Source organism: Rhopilema esculentum, chromosome 14, assembly GCF_057945365.1.
Source record: "Rhopilema esculentum isolate cy_ngs chromosome 14, ASM5794536v1, whole genome shotgun sequence".
NCBI lineage: Eukaryota > Metazoa > Cnidaria > Scyphozoa > Rhizostomeae > Rhizostomatidae > Rhopilema > Rhopilema esculentum.
The window spans coordinates 6,368,830-6,383,655 of record NC_142828.1 but is presented as its reverse complement, the minus strand read 5'-3'; the positions used below and the strand labels follow the sequence as shown (position 1 = coordinate 6,383,655).

General features: G+C 35.5%; 2 protein-coding genes across 3 annotated transcripts in view; one reads left to right on the top strand and one right to left on the bottom strand.

Annotated features, from left to right (window-relative positions):
- LOC135696548 (uncharacterized) overlaps positions 1-6,156 on the bottom strand; it is a 71,587-nt gene extending 65,431 nt beyond the window's left edge. The window contains exon 1 of one of the 2 annotated variants that reach the window (XM_065215974.2): positions 5,862-6,156. In XM_065215974.2, coding sequence (XP_065072046.1) covers positions 5,862-5,999 — 138 coding nt within the window. In that variant the 5' untranslated portion in view covers positions 6,000-6,156. Of the gene's footprint in view, positions 1-5,535 lie in introns of both variants that reach the window. The other variant, XM_065215975.2, reaches the window with a different exon arrangement.
- A 58-nt stretch (positions 6,157-6,214) lies between these two features.
- The window catches only part of LOC135696547 (poly(U)-binding-splicing factor PUF60), a 76,607-nt gene continuing 67,995 nt past the window's right edge, over positions 6,215-14,826 (top strand). Inside the window, exon 1 of the mRNA XM_065215973.2 lies at positions 6,215-6,321. The gene's annotated coding sequence lies outside the window, so the exon portion shown is untranslated. The remainder of the gene's footprint in view (positions 6,322-14,826) is intronic.

The following is a 14,826-nucleotide window of genomic DNA, read 5'->3' as shown; positions in this document are numbered from 1 at the left end:
CCAACATGTCGGCAAATAAAGGATGTCTTACTCACTTTTTTGCGCAATAGTTTGCGATTGTACTGCGTTGCTTAAAAATTTATCAATAAATTAGGAACAATCCAGCCTCAAAAATTTTGAAAACTTAGGAACATATTGCTTCAACTTCAATTTTTTGGTTCTTACAGAAAAAGAGAGTAACTTAAATTACACCATTGTCCGCTTCAAATTACATATAATTTGAATATTTTTCGGAAGAAAACGAATTTCACAATGTCAGGTAATTTCTTTTAGGACGTAAAGCGAAAAGGACTCTAAGAGAAATATAAAGACAAATACATGAAAGCGAAACTTCACATCAAAGGGCAATTTTGAGCAAACAATTTTGCAGCGTGGTCAGTTGATGACTATGGCTTATGGGAGGCCTTGCCAACTGGGCACGAAGGTGTTGTGATCTTGTTACATGGAGACCACATCTTCCTTCCTTCGACTGGAAAGCAGTGAATCATTAATTAATGAAGTCAAAAGAACGTCCAATTTTTAACAAGTCGCGAGGAAAACCTCTTGCTTCACACACCATGTAACAAACATCTGTCTGCGTGTTTTCGTTTAAAGATGGCCTACGCACATTTAAAGATGGCCTAAAAACACATTTTATAAGAACAACGAGGCTCTATTTCTAAAATAATAAAAACAAAGCAAGAACATTGCGAGTCTCAGTTTTTCGAAAACTGTTTTCAGATATCTACAAAAAAGTTTATTTATTACGGAGTTTATTACCTAATCAACAGCTTTAATTGAAAACAAAAATTGCAACTGATGAGAAATGGCACAAGTTTTTTTCACCGGTATCATTGTGAAAATTCATTGGCAGCTTAGAACATTCGTAAATATGGACAAACTTTATCAATCTACGTCGCCATGATTTAAGCTCCAATGGTCTTGTGCGACATGCTGTTGTCAATCTGTTTTAAAGAATAATTCAAAATAGCGACAATATCATGAGGGAATAAATCAAGTACCAAAATTGAATAAATTTAGTTTTGACTGCTTAAAACCACGTTTCGAGCATATACTCTTCATGAAGTCACTGTCGTTATTAGAATGAAGTACCACACGCAACTTACGTATTCAATATATCATTTCGAATGGTGTATAAACCATGATTGTAGCATTTAGAAACATCTGGTTGGGTTTTTTAGAAACAAGGACCGAGGCACTAATTCAGATTATACATCAAAATATCAAACGTCTGATACATTGCATACATTTGACGTTTTGGTGTTATTTGCGAGTCAAAGTGAAGATATAAGGTTTTGGAGAGTCGAATAAAGGGCGGTAGGGAAATTTCTTTAATCGTCAAAAGCATGAAAAGAGAATAGAGATGCTAATTTTAGAAAAAAGTAAACAAAGTGAGTTGTATTGAGATTTAATCTTGTTAGAATGACATCATCTATATCGCTAGAGAAATCTAAGGTCTGCTGTGAAGTTACAACAAACTTGGACTTCTGCTTTCAATCGATGAAAAGAACAGCTACGTTCTATTGATGGTCAGCTGGGATAAGAACATTGAAGATGTAGCAAATTTTGGATTACATTGTTAATATAGTTGGCACTTAAACTTATCTTTTGATAGCACACTTTAAAAGGACATTGAGCTTCAGTTAACAAAAATAAAACAACGTTGAGCGCGCTTTTCTCCAAGGTGAAGTTAAGAAGAAAAATTAAGGTTCAGCCTAATATGAAAAGTTAGAAGTAGCAACAATGTTTTTCTTAAGTTTACATTCATCTTAACAAAACAGCGTATATTTTATCAGTTGATCATCCGCGCTAACAAAATTTCATGTAAAGCTGATGAAATAAGAGCAATTTTAAGGACACCGAGCCACAGGAATAATTACTTGGTTCTTATTTAGAAAAGACACGGAGGTGTATTCGATACTGTATCATTACACGTACGATGTTGCGAGACACACTGGCGAGTATAGGCGCAACGAGAACTCGAATTCTTTCCTGGTTTAACAATTTAGTCAGGCAAATGAGACAGCCAAGGATATGAACACTGTTAAGCTATTGAGGCCTATCTTTCATACACCCTTCCGCTCGTCGAGAGAGCTGATGATTAAAATTCTTCTTCGTTTTAACAAATGCATGTATTATTGAACTGGAGCCAAGAAAATTACACAAGAAATTGTCGTTGCGAGCTACAAAGTTTTCTGGATACATGAAGGAATTGCAATAACGTTAGCTGTAAGAACCTACAATGAAATCTTATAAACATAGACCAAGCTTTAAATATTTTTTCTAGAGGTCTGGGCATAGGTACACATAAAATGTATACTGTGATGGGAATCTAACGTATTTTCTAAGCGGAGGAGTTCTGTTTTCCAACCATAAATATTTTCTTTCTTTTGATAAAATGAATATTTCATTGTTCTCCATTTCTAAGGGCTGTTAGTCAACTGTAGCTTCAAAATAAGAAGCAGCTGATCAAAATGCATGAAATATCTCCAAATAACAACTAAAGCTATAGCTTCAGGAGGGCAGCGTGGTAGTAGAATTTGCAGGTATGAAAACTGGATTTAAAGCTCGAGTAAAAACCAAGTTTTCCATAGACTAAAGTAATATCTCTCTGTTTTATTTGTGTCATCTAACTTTGTATCTATTAGAAAGCTACCAGTAAAAAAACAAAAAAGTTGAAGAAAAAATGAAGTAACGCAAGATTACATAAGTGCCGTATTGAAATAAATTAGTTCGCCGTGTTACTCATGATCAGAGAAAGATAGTGCACGTCCTTCTAATTGCGGGAGAACATACAACGCCCAAATAATAAACAAGATACGTCACATTTAAAAAAAGGGAGCAAAGGGGTTTTACGAATTAGGCCGATGCAGGATTAACAATTTTATTTGCTTCTAGAAATTTCGTTTGCATACTATCTTCTGATTTGAGGCTATAGTTACTTCAATTTCCTACTTCGTCGATTTCAGCCCTCCCTTTTGTAAAGCTGCATAAGATCACAGCCCGATTGCACTGCTAGTTATTTTATCTAACAATTTTTATCATTATTGCAAAGAAAAAGGCAGATTTAAATATCATATAACTTTGTTTTTGTACTGTTTACGTAAACTTCAAAAGCTTGACTATGCTTCAAGTTATTGGTATCATATTCTATCGATAATTATCGATAACTATCAATAACTATATAAGTTGTTGAAATAGTTATTGTTATCATATACTATCAATAATTATCGATAACTATCAATAACTATCAATAACTATATAAGTTATTCAAATAATTATTGATATCATATACTATCAATAATTATTGATAACAATCAATAACTATATAGGTTATTCAAATAATTATTGATGTCATATACTATCAATAACTATCGGTAACATTATCAAGCTATTGAAATAGTTATTGATATCATATTAAAGCATCCATTTTGACTATAACCAATCTGTTTAAGCATAACAGGTCAACAGCATTATACAGGCTCAATCATATGCACTCCTTGATGTCTCACTGTATATTGCGTTATGAATGCAGCAGGTATAACAAGAAATCGTGTTGAAGTGTGCATTGTACCTTGTTAAAAACACAAATACAAACCGACAGAATGACTGACTCGAGAATAGTATAATGATTCATTTCCTTTATAATCTTAATCTCGGAAAAGCAAGTGGTGTTGCAAATGTATTTTGATGTCAAACCCATCATAGAAGACCGAATTCATACTTGACAAAAAAAATATAATGGATTCATTGGTAAAAGCATCTTAGCAAGAAAAGCTCAATGCTAACTGCTGATAAATAGGTTTATTTTGTTAAATTTGGAAGTTTTGAATCAAATTTCCTTGAATTTAAATGTAAAGACTGACATAATATGGGGTAAACATACTCCTATATTATGTCAGCTAATGGAAATTTGTTCTGAATGCTACAGAATAGATAGACTTTTGTATATTTTGAAGTAAATATCAAAATTCATTGCATATCATGAAAATAGGAACTAAAGGAGAACTGTGTTCTTTTTCAATTCTCCTGAACATAAGTTAGATAGGCCCTAATTATATTGGTCAGATTGATAACAAAATGATAATATATAATGGTTACATATTTAAGATTTAAGTGTAAGAAAAGATAAGATTGTTAGCAATTGTCGCAATTACAAATTTCACAGTTCTTATTCCTCTATGCATCACCTTTCAAGAATTTTGTTGTTGTTATGTGTTCTCAACAAACCCAATCTATATCCAAAGCATCAAAATTTTAAATCGTATTAAACAAATGCTTTTAACAAAATATAGGTCCAGATGTGTGAAGATTTTTGAAAGATAGAGGGTACAGGGAATTTCTATCATGCAAAATGAACTTGTTTTTGACATTGCGTTTGCCTAGGCTTGTCCTTTCCAAGATTATTCACCCTTTTTTTGTCTTTCCAAGAACGATAATTCAGAAGTATTTACCAAATTGCATACAGTGATGGGTGACGAATGAATCTATGGAGGAAACATGAAGGTCACGTATTGTTTTGCGGGGTGACTCACATGGATTTTGAAACCAACGACAAAAATATGGCGGACATTTCTTTGAAACACGGATTAGCTACAAGTTTATGAGAGTTTCTTGTCCGTTTTTATTTTTGAAGGATTTAATTTCTTTTTGTGTCGATTATGACAGGAAAAGAGGATCTAGATGGGGCAGATATTTGGCTGTGGAACCTGTGCGACTTTTAAGCACACGAGTACTCATTTAGATTACTCTGGAAATGGACATGGCGACCTTCGGTAACAATGTCGTCCTATTACAGGGAAGTCCATTCTATTATGAACGGTTGTTAGTTAATAATCAATTGTATTTCTTTATATGTGGCTTCATTACGGTGTGTTAACATGCTGTGTTGTTCGACTGATGTATTCCATATGGATGAGGGCTTTGCAGACCTATTGGGTATCGATTTGTACTGCTTTATCTGTGTATTAAGTATAGTCTAACATTTAAAGCATTCAAATGATTCCTACCTTTGCAAATTAAAATGATAAAAATTAGATAAATGCATTTTAAGTTTAAAATGCGAGTAATTACTTAAGTGCAGTTTTAAATAGATCAACTCTACCACCATCACATGTAACAAAATAATTGTTAGTGTCTGCTAATATGTATAGTGTATTCCAATTCTCATTTATATTAAAATTGGAAAAAGTTTCAAAATTTTAAATTATATTGTATTCAGTATTCAGTGCTGCAGTAGCCTCTAGTTACCAGCTCAATTCATGTCTATTGGTGGTCTAAGCGAGGGTAGTTGTAGCAATAGCCAAGCGAGCAATTGAGCCTTTGGTGCAAGACTAAAGTACAGTCTCCACACAGCTCAAAACAAGAAAATGTCCCGAACGAAAAAGTGAAAGGCTAAACGAGAATTGGTATTGCAAATGACCTCTTCTTTATAATGAGACTTTCTTGCAAAAGAATGGGCCTAATCACTGAAAAAGCCTTTAAAATCCCCCCCATCTACGCCACCTTTTCGGTTACTGTATTGAAAGCACTTACCGAACTATTTGTTAGTGTTTCAATAATATCTTTAGCTAGTTCTGTTGCAACAAAGGAGAAATGGGTCTCCATTGTTTCTCGCTCTAAAAACCAACCATGTGACGCCATTAAATCGAAGGACCAGAGACCATGATCATCACCTTAGTGTAACTATGCCAGCAATGTAGCAAGCTTTTTCTTTCATTGCACCCCCGCCAGTGTTGGGTGCATGGCTACACATCTAGGTTCGACCGGTCACTCTTTGTGAGTGTAATGGGTAATCTAGAGAGGAATGATCAGGGACACGTGGTAAAGAGAATTTAAAATTCAAAATATTATAAACTCACTGCTTGATTTTCTGAGTACGATCCAACTGATAATTCTTTCTGGATACTTTGCACAACGCTGTTAATATCCAGTGCTGTAGTTCCTAAAGAGTTGCTGTGTCCTTGAGGGATCGATGGCTGAGTAGGAAACATTTTCATGATTGCTGGCTGCCTATCGAGCACCTATCTGCGTCGTCTTCGGAAAGGACGGGCTGGCAAGCATCCAACACCGGTTGAGCAGACCTGAAGAACTATTTACAGATGCCTTTCGCTAAAACCCATTGGCCGTAGTCCACTTGTCTAGGCAGTGACTGACAGTCTACATTCTGATTGGCTCTTTAAAAACTGGGAAAACATTTACAGTATGTTTTAGAATTAGAGATCATTTGTACAGTTATGCCAATGAGCATAATTTTTTACATGTGATAAAGTTTACTGTGTGAGTAAGACTGAGTTGCATTAAACACACGATCAACAAAGGGTATGTTTCATGAATACTTAATATTCTTTTCTTCAGTAAACTTCTAAATTTCCTGCTTCCTGACTTAAGCTCAGTTTGAAAAGCAATTGAAACCACAGTCCTCTTTCAATCGGAGATTGGCAGTCTTAGACCAACGGAAGTTGCTCAAGTTGTGAATATCAACCACAATGCTCTTCTAGGGCCCCGACTTGAAAATTACCATTACAACGACGAGTTTTTCAGGAAAGGACGTCTTTCAATATCCAGACACACCATCCGATGTGACTCGTATCTGCATTCCGTTGTAACAATCAACAATAACAAATCACAATGGCGACTGCTTGTTGTTATCTGAAACAATCAGGCAATTGCTCTGTTATCATTTTGGTCAGAAAGTAATCACAGATAAGTAAACACAGCATACGGCTCTATACATAGATTCAACAGGCAGAGAGCTACATTTGACTTTTAAAGGCTATGTTACTTCTTTTTGTCTTATCAACCACTAAAACCTAAAATCATTTTATCGGCTGTTATAGATAATGTTTCTGCCTACAAGTGTCAATAATTGTTGTTCTACAGCTGCCCCATCTCAGGTGCACTCTTTGTGCAGAGGAATGCCTCGTTGATGCCTTGAAACTGCACGGGCTTTTCCCTGGGCAAACATTGCTAAGCCAAGAGATAAAACTTTGCGTAAACGGCCTAAAAACGAGGTAATTTCCTAAACTGTTCTTTGACAGTGGCTTTGGAGCCTTTGTTTATAAAACCTGTCGATTAATCCAATGAAATGATAGACGTATCAAAACCATTCTGTAAAAATTATTCCAAAGCCCACTTTAGTCAGTAAATGAATGGCTCCTAGAATAGCGGACAGCAAAATCTGTCAATAAATGTTGGCTGTTTGTTATCCAGGATCAATCGTTTGTCTTCAAGTGCTTCCCATGCCAATACGAACTTTCGGAAGGTTTTCCCATTTCTTTACGTAAAAGGCCTCCTATTTTAGATGTCTTACTTTTAGAAGCAAGATTGAGTTTATCAAGACATCTGGAAGCGTCGTAGCTCGAGACTTAACGTTTTGAGCTGCAAAAATGCACCAAGCAAGGGTCTTTTATACTGGAAGTTTCATTCTAATTTGCATTCCAATTTGTTAGAATGTTGACATTCAAATAGAACCACAGCTGTTCTTGACTTCTTATCTATATTGTTCACAATAAACATAAAACCTTTTTTACGTTTTCTATAGCAAAAGTGTTTTAGAAAGAGCAGTTGGCCAAATCTTACAGAGCATTTACAGAATGAGAAATGAAATGGAACCTTCTTTATCTGTGTTACTTCACACTTAGGTACCCATTAAAATTGAAAAGTTTTTATAGCCTGACAAATTTTTTTTCTGCAACCGACCAGGATCTCACTCTTAGCAACTCTCTACAGAAGGGAAGAAAAATAGGGATAGAGCTGTGCCTTTAATAACAATAATTACGAATTCTTAAACAAGTGATGATGCAACAGCAGAAAAGACTTTCAGAATATAAAATTATGATACACCCCTTTCAGGGCTATTAATAGCACAGTTGGATTTGAACCAATGGGGGTATTGAAACTTTAAAGTAAATGTTTTGCCATTCTTATTATTTTGTCGGCAATAACCAATTATTTGGTTGTTTCATGCAAATCTGAAATTCCTCTCTTAAGAATGTTAAAATTAGGAGCTACAATGGAGTTTGCTTGAATCACAAGCTAGCTAGAAAAGTTAAGACGAATGAAGACTAAAATTGCTCCTACATTTGCGTTTTGAGATTTGAAAGCAGTTTTAAGAATCGCATGTGCTAATGCCTCTGCTTACGCATAGACGTAGGAAGCATTTCAAAAGTTGGGGTAACATGTAGTAGAAACAGGGGCACCACTGTAAGCTGCAAGTAGGTACTTTACTGCTATTGCTATTTTGTGAAAGGTAGGGGCACGTGCCCCCCTGTGTCCCATGTTTCCTACGTCTATGTGCTTACGCAAATAAGACAAACTTATGACGCATTAAAAAGATTGTAGTAAGAGTAAGTCAGGGTTTTAGTGACATGAAAAAGGGCTTTTTGGCATCAACCTAGGGGCTAAGACTAGACGGGGCTCCTGGACATAAACCCCTGGAGCAAGCTATTTCATAGTTATAAAATGATGTTTCCAAACTTGGTTTTGGAAATAGCAAGAAAAAAGATTCTGTAGAGCATAGAGAGACGCGTATCAATGCAAAAGGAGTAAAGAATTTTCATTTTACGGGCAAATCTAAAAAGGTTTTGTAGAACGTAAGACAGTTAATCCAGGCAGAAAGGCAGGGCAGAGGGGCAACAGAGGCAGGTGGGTAGTAAGGTGGGCTGGGGGCAGGGTATAGTCAGGCACCGCGCAGCCATTCGGCTAGCAGAGGCTATAGCCCCCTACCTTTTGCAATAATTGGTTAGAAATTTTTAGAAAGTTTACTCTAATGAATCCAAAGTAGTGACAATTTGTCTTGACTTGGAACTCTTTTTTGTTCATTTTCTTGATGTTTTATCGTGTAAAAGCTTTCTTTATAGTAACTGATATCTTCCTTGAATTATTATCGAAAAGGGGCGTTTTCCTGGGCTCTAAAGGGCGCAACCTCAAAAATTCTCTGCCACGCCCTTTTCAGCCCATCAACTTTTAGAATGGTGCACGGTGCCTGTATAAGTGTGGCAGTTATGTGGGGCAGTTTGATAGAATAGTGTAGTGAGGAAGGGTATAGGAACATAATATAGGGCAGGGTATTTGGGCAGGGTAGTGGGGCAGGGTACTGGTGCTTGGTTCTAAGGCAGGGTTGTAGAGCAGGGTAGTAGGCCAGGGTAGTTGGGCAGTGTAGTGCGGCAGTGTAGTGGGGCAGGTAGTAGGACAGGATAGTGGGGCAGGTAGTAGGACAGGATAGTAGGGCAGGGCAGAATCACATAAAGGCTTGAAGAAGCCCTCCTAGACACTGCAGCGGGAAGGGAGGAAGCATGCGATGCAATCGAAACATTCGTAGGAAGTATGTCGTTAAAGTCTTTTCAAATGTTTACGTTTCTTGTCTGAAAAAGAGAAAAGCAAAATAAGAATCTTGACTGTATAAAAAGTAAAATAGCCTGTTCCCTTGTTTTCAAATTCCTGGCTTCTGTGAAATGGATCGGATTAGCTGGACTGGTTTCATAATTCAACATAATCAATGGGGATTTTGACGTCGTATGGTTGGGTTTTTTTCAAAGAAATCAAAGCTACTATAAAAACTTTATCGAGAGCATCACTAACCAACTGCATGCAAAAATCTTCATCGCTCCGTGCTTGCATATACTCGTGATTTTGTTTCTTTGATAGCGAGAAAACATATTAAGATGAAGCTCTTTAGAAACAGCTACTTAAAGCTCCTTAAAAGCTGATATAAAGCTTGATAAACTTTTTGTTTTGCATTCAGATCTTTTTGTCTAATCATATTGCTAAATCAACACGTTTATGAAGATTGGTTACTTTCTAAAATACAAGACACCAGCAATGATTTGCGAAAATTTGGCAACAGTAGAACAATTGTCCAAATCGCTTCACTTTTGTAACAATATTGCGTTACGACCCGTAACCAAATAAGATATGCTTTTTACGTAAAGTAAATCCAAAGGGCAAATCACTCTGTGAAAATCTCGTACATCATTGGTGGAAATCCTTTTGTTTTATTACAGAAACCAGTATAAATCCATTTGTTTTGGTTTAGATATCGAATACTTTTTCCAAGATTGAAAGTAAGTTGAAATTTCGCAGAAATAGTGATGAAGAGACATGTCGTTTATAAAGTCACTTAGCTTTACGAAGTGTGATTGTCAGCAAGGAGGGGTGGGGGGCTAGCGAAGGACCGAGATTTAAGGGGGCTAGCGGATGGATTTTGTTACACCCGTTTTTCAGGGTTGTTTTCCCCTACCCCCTACCCCCATCAAAGTTGTATCTCAATCCGGAATCAGCGCATGTCAATGAGAAATATGCGCACGCTAATGATCTTGTAAGTCATTTTGAGATCTTTTTATGATACTTCATCGAATTAATCGATCGTTAATATATTTAGTTGTGGTTTCCTCTGACATTCTACCAGGCTGAATGTGCGTGAAATTTAGCTAAGGATAGTTTGATTGGATTTGAAAAATTGATAAATTGAATCGAAACTGAAAACAAATGATTGTACATTACATTAATCGTTGATCGACATAATCGTTACGAGATTTGTTAATGTCAACCAGATGTATTCAAAATTGAAATATATATAAAACTTTTCTTTCCTTTTTATGTTCCGGCCAACAATCGTTTGGGTAAAATGGTCAAAGATGGATATCAATATCCGTTTGAACTTCTATATTTACCAAAAACTCTAATTGCCATTGTATTGAATAACCCGAAAATGAGCACTCAGACATATGCTTTCACAATGATCAGATTGCGTTGTTTGTACAATGCATTGCTTTAAACATAACCATTAACCGAACAATTAATAAAATGAGTTTAAAATGAACTGATAGCTTACTTCCTGCCGTTACATTCGGTGCTTTTGTTAGTGTTCTCAATCATTCATATCAGCTGTAACCTAGATAGGCCTATTAAAAGGGGGTAGCCACAAACCCTTTCCTAATTAGAGGATTTTAAAGGTAGCACCCTTCATATTTTATTCACGTACAGACGAAATGCTACCAAAACTTTATCACACTTTTTTATTGGAACACTCTAAAAGAACAGACACGATTTTCGGAAAAAAGAACATTTCCAGACACAGGAAACAATGTTTTCGAAAATTGTCTCCTTTGTTAACAAAACAGAAACGATTTCATTAGCTAATCTATCGTGGTACTCAAAATTAATGCAAATCTGTTCTAATGTTCTTAGAAACAACTTATAACATTTAGTGGTGGAAAAAATCAATTTTGAAATAAGAACAAAGTTTAGAACAACCGAGCCTCAAATTATCGAACAAATTAGATCAACACACCTCGGCCAAAATAGTTGGGTTCTTGCATAAAAAGATTGTACATAGAAAAAATGCCAAAATCACACAAACACAAAAGTGGAGACGCACTAAGCCTAATTTTCCCTTGTCGGCATTTTGCTAGAAATGCCTTGCGGTTCAAATAATTCTAGTGACTAGCAGAAACGTAAATTGACGGATACTTCGAGTATGATGGGTAGGTACGAAATCTCTAACTGACAATAAACCAAATTTTTACCAACAGAACCTTAAAATTATAGCTTTCCGACAGTTCCTTTCTCGGTCGAGGGACCTCTTGCTATTAGCGTTATGTGATATCATTTTCTGCTGTGATTAAGCATTGGAATTATAACTTAGAATGTTGAATTAATCCCAAACTCTGCGACTAATTGATGTAACACCCCAACAGCTCCCGGCATTTATGTGCCTGCTGACTGGCAAACAAAAGTTCCAGCCAGCTAAGCTCCAAAAATTGTGTTCCGCAACAGACTCTATACAGACCTCCCCAGACCACGCCAAAACAAACTAAATTTACAGGATTTATTAACACCATCATTTATTAAAAGTTTCATTTCCTTCTCTTTAGAACCTATAATAAGAACAATTCTTAAATGTTTTCCACAATCATTCCTACAATTTTGAAAAAAAAATTGGGAAATATAGCAAAAAATTTTTATCATAAAAGTTCTCGTTTTCATGATAAACAAATTCGTAACAAAAATGCTCGAAACCTGTGCAAGGGACACAGGGCTAAACAATCGAAATGATTTAAGCTTTTCCAAAAGGCTCCTATTTTTGGCAAAAACTTTAAAAGAAATTTTATCTTATCAATTACTAAATCTAAACCTTTTTATGAACATCTTCCGCGAATTGAGAATGTCTTGGTTAGAACCCTTCACAGCCCTTCACAAAATTTACTGAGATTTGGGGTTTATTATCACATTTATTTATTGGTCAATTGTTGGTTGACAGGTGTAACACACTATGTAACAATTTGGACTTTTATGAAAATAAATATGTTATAATGCAATGAAATAAACGGCATGTCTGCAGCATTCGTGAATAATATGGTGCGAGAAATGATTTATAATCTGGGGATGCCTCGAGGATTTCATTGTCATCCAGTGTCATTTCTAGGTCACTGACTGATAATAATGCACACATTGTCTAATGAAAAAGAAGCATTTATTATATAATATCAGTCATCCTGACATAATGTCATTCTGTCCCATAAACTAAAGATGCTTTCCCATACCAATTATAGCAACAAATTGTTCTTTACTTGCAAAAGTCAGTCCAGAACTAAATTTTTGCAAGAAGGCATATTTTCCTACCCTCATTGGATCTTTTATAACAATGATACGAAAATTAAAAGTTTAAGCATAACTGGATAACAACGAAATAAAATGACTTCTTTCAATGTATATAATGCAATTTTATTAACACAACAGCTTGTTTGGTGGAGTTTTGCAGGGGTATGCGCTGGAGGGCGGATGGCTTCGTTAGTTTTAGTCTCTTATTATCAATGGTATCGATTTTCAAGTATTTGTGAATTGGACTGTGGTTTAAAATTGAAGTATTTTGTCTTAAAATGTTTTATGGCCTATAATGTATGGCTTAAAATGTTTTATGGCCTATAATGTATGGCTTAAAATGTTTTATTTCCTATAACGATTGTATGTTTTTGTGGAATATGCATACAAAGCAACATGTACAATTGATTAAGCAACATGTACAGATTGCAACAAAATACGCAATGCCTGCATACTCACATTGAAATAGACATGAAATGACCTAGCAATCGTTACGTCTTTGTGAAGAACAAATTATTGAATTTTGCCAAGTGTATACATTCAGCAGAGTCCGTATAAGTGCTAGTTCCTCCTCTGGACAACTTTTCCCGAAGTTTTTGGGATTTCTCTGAAAACCAAAAAACAAAGCGTGGTTTGGGCGCGGCACTTTCATTGCTTTTGTTTTTTTACATATTGTCCCCGATCGTTTGACCATCGTGTGACCATTTGAAGGTATTATTTCCTTCAAACGAAGTTCATTCACCACAAATATGTATTTTCGACAAACTCAAAGTGTTTTGAAATCATATCGGTTGCAACACCTTTGAAGATACAGCAATTTGCTCTTTTCCATAATCTTAAACATTTCATAAACTGTTCTAAATAAAAGTGATTATTTTTGCAAAATTTGGTTTTTATGAAACTGATGTTAACAAGAAGATCGGAGACAAGTTGTAATGACGTAAATTGGACTACAAATAATTTTGAAAGGATCTAAAAAGTTGTCACTGCTACCCAAACGGCATTCATTCTAAGTAAATCCCTATGATAATTCCCTTTTCCTTTGCTAAACCTGCCCACATTCTTGAGCACTGATATTTTCTTAATCTCTTTTTGCCTGAAATTCTTGGCATTTGCACAACATCACACCCATTTTTAAGTTCCCTTAAACCAGGCTTATACTCTTAAAGCATTCTGACAATAAGATGACATGACTAAAATTTAAGAAGCTCTTAGTGAATCGGATAAGGCTAGCATAAAAGAGATGTAATTGTCTCAATTGGATTGGTAAGATAAACAATAAAAATTTGCAACCTGATGTAAATTCCTTGCATCAACTGGGTATTGCTTCCAAGTTCAGTTGCACCGTTTTTCAAAAATAAGTTCCAAAATTGCTCTAAAGACAGAAAACCTGGTTCTTGAAGCAGACTGGATTATCAGATTTTTTAGTGTTATTATGTTAAAGTGAGTTAAGAAGTTTTCCTTTTCTTATATGATTACAAAGTATTGAGAAAGAATGTGTGAATTCTTTTTATTCAAATTCAGAATCTAATTGTTGAAATGAAAATATGTGAAAATCGATTTTTGCTCTCATCCAAAAATCAAGAATGTCTGAAATTTTTCTCAATGAGATGATAATCTGCAGTGTGGTTTAAGCAATGAATATACAATTCTGTTGTTTCTCGACTTTTTGGACCACCCATGGTGCTGGGGATGCCTTAGGTTCATCTTCTTTTGCCTATGCTTGGTTTCTTGCTTTTTCAGAGGGTCTCCTCATCTGATCTCTAGCTTTTTCAGAAGATCTGAAGCCAATGAATATTGCATTATGTGTCTAATAAGCAAAGGATGCCAGTTTGAATCCTGCTTGTCATCTTCCAACTTTTCAGCATGATTGGAACACCATGAAATACCTATCAAAATGCAAATCAGTCATATCTTGCGCAAAATGGCTGAGGTATGGCTAGTGTATGATCTGAATTTTGATACGGATCGCTGTTATTTTGCCCAATTTTCATACCATCCCCAACTTATAGTGGTTTTCATTGTACGAGTCCATGCTGTGTTGGCTACATCTTGTAATGTCTAGTACAAGATGTAGCTATCTATAATTTCTAGTATTGTCAATTGAGTTCCATATTTAATGTGAATTTCAGGATATTCATTTGTAGGATATGGGCCAAGTTGCTACTATATTTTACTTCTATAAGTTTTATCCCTTCTTCACTTCAACTTTTTCACTACAAC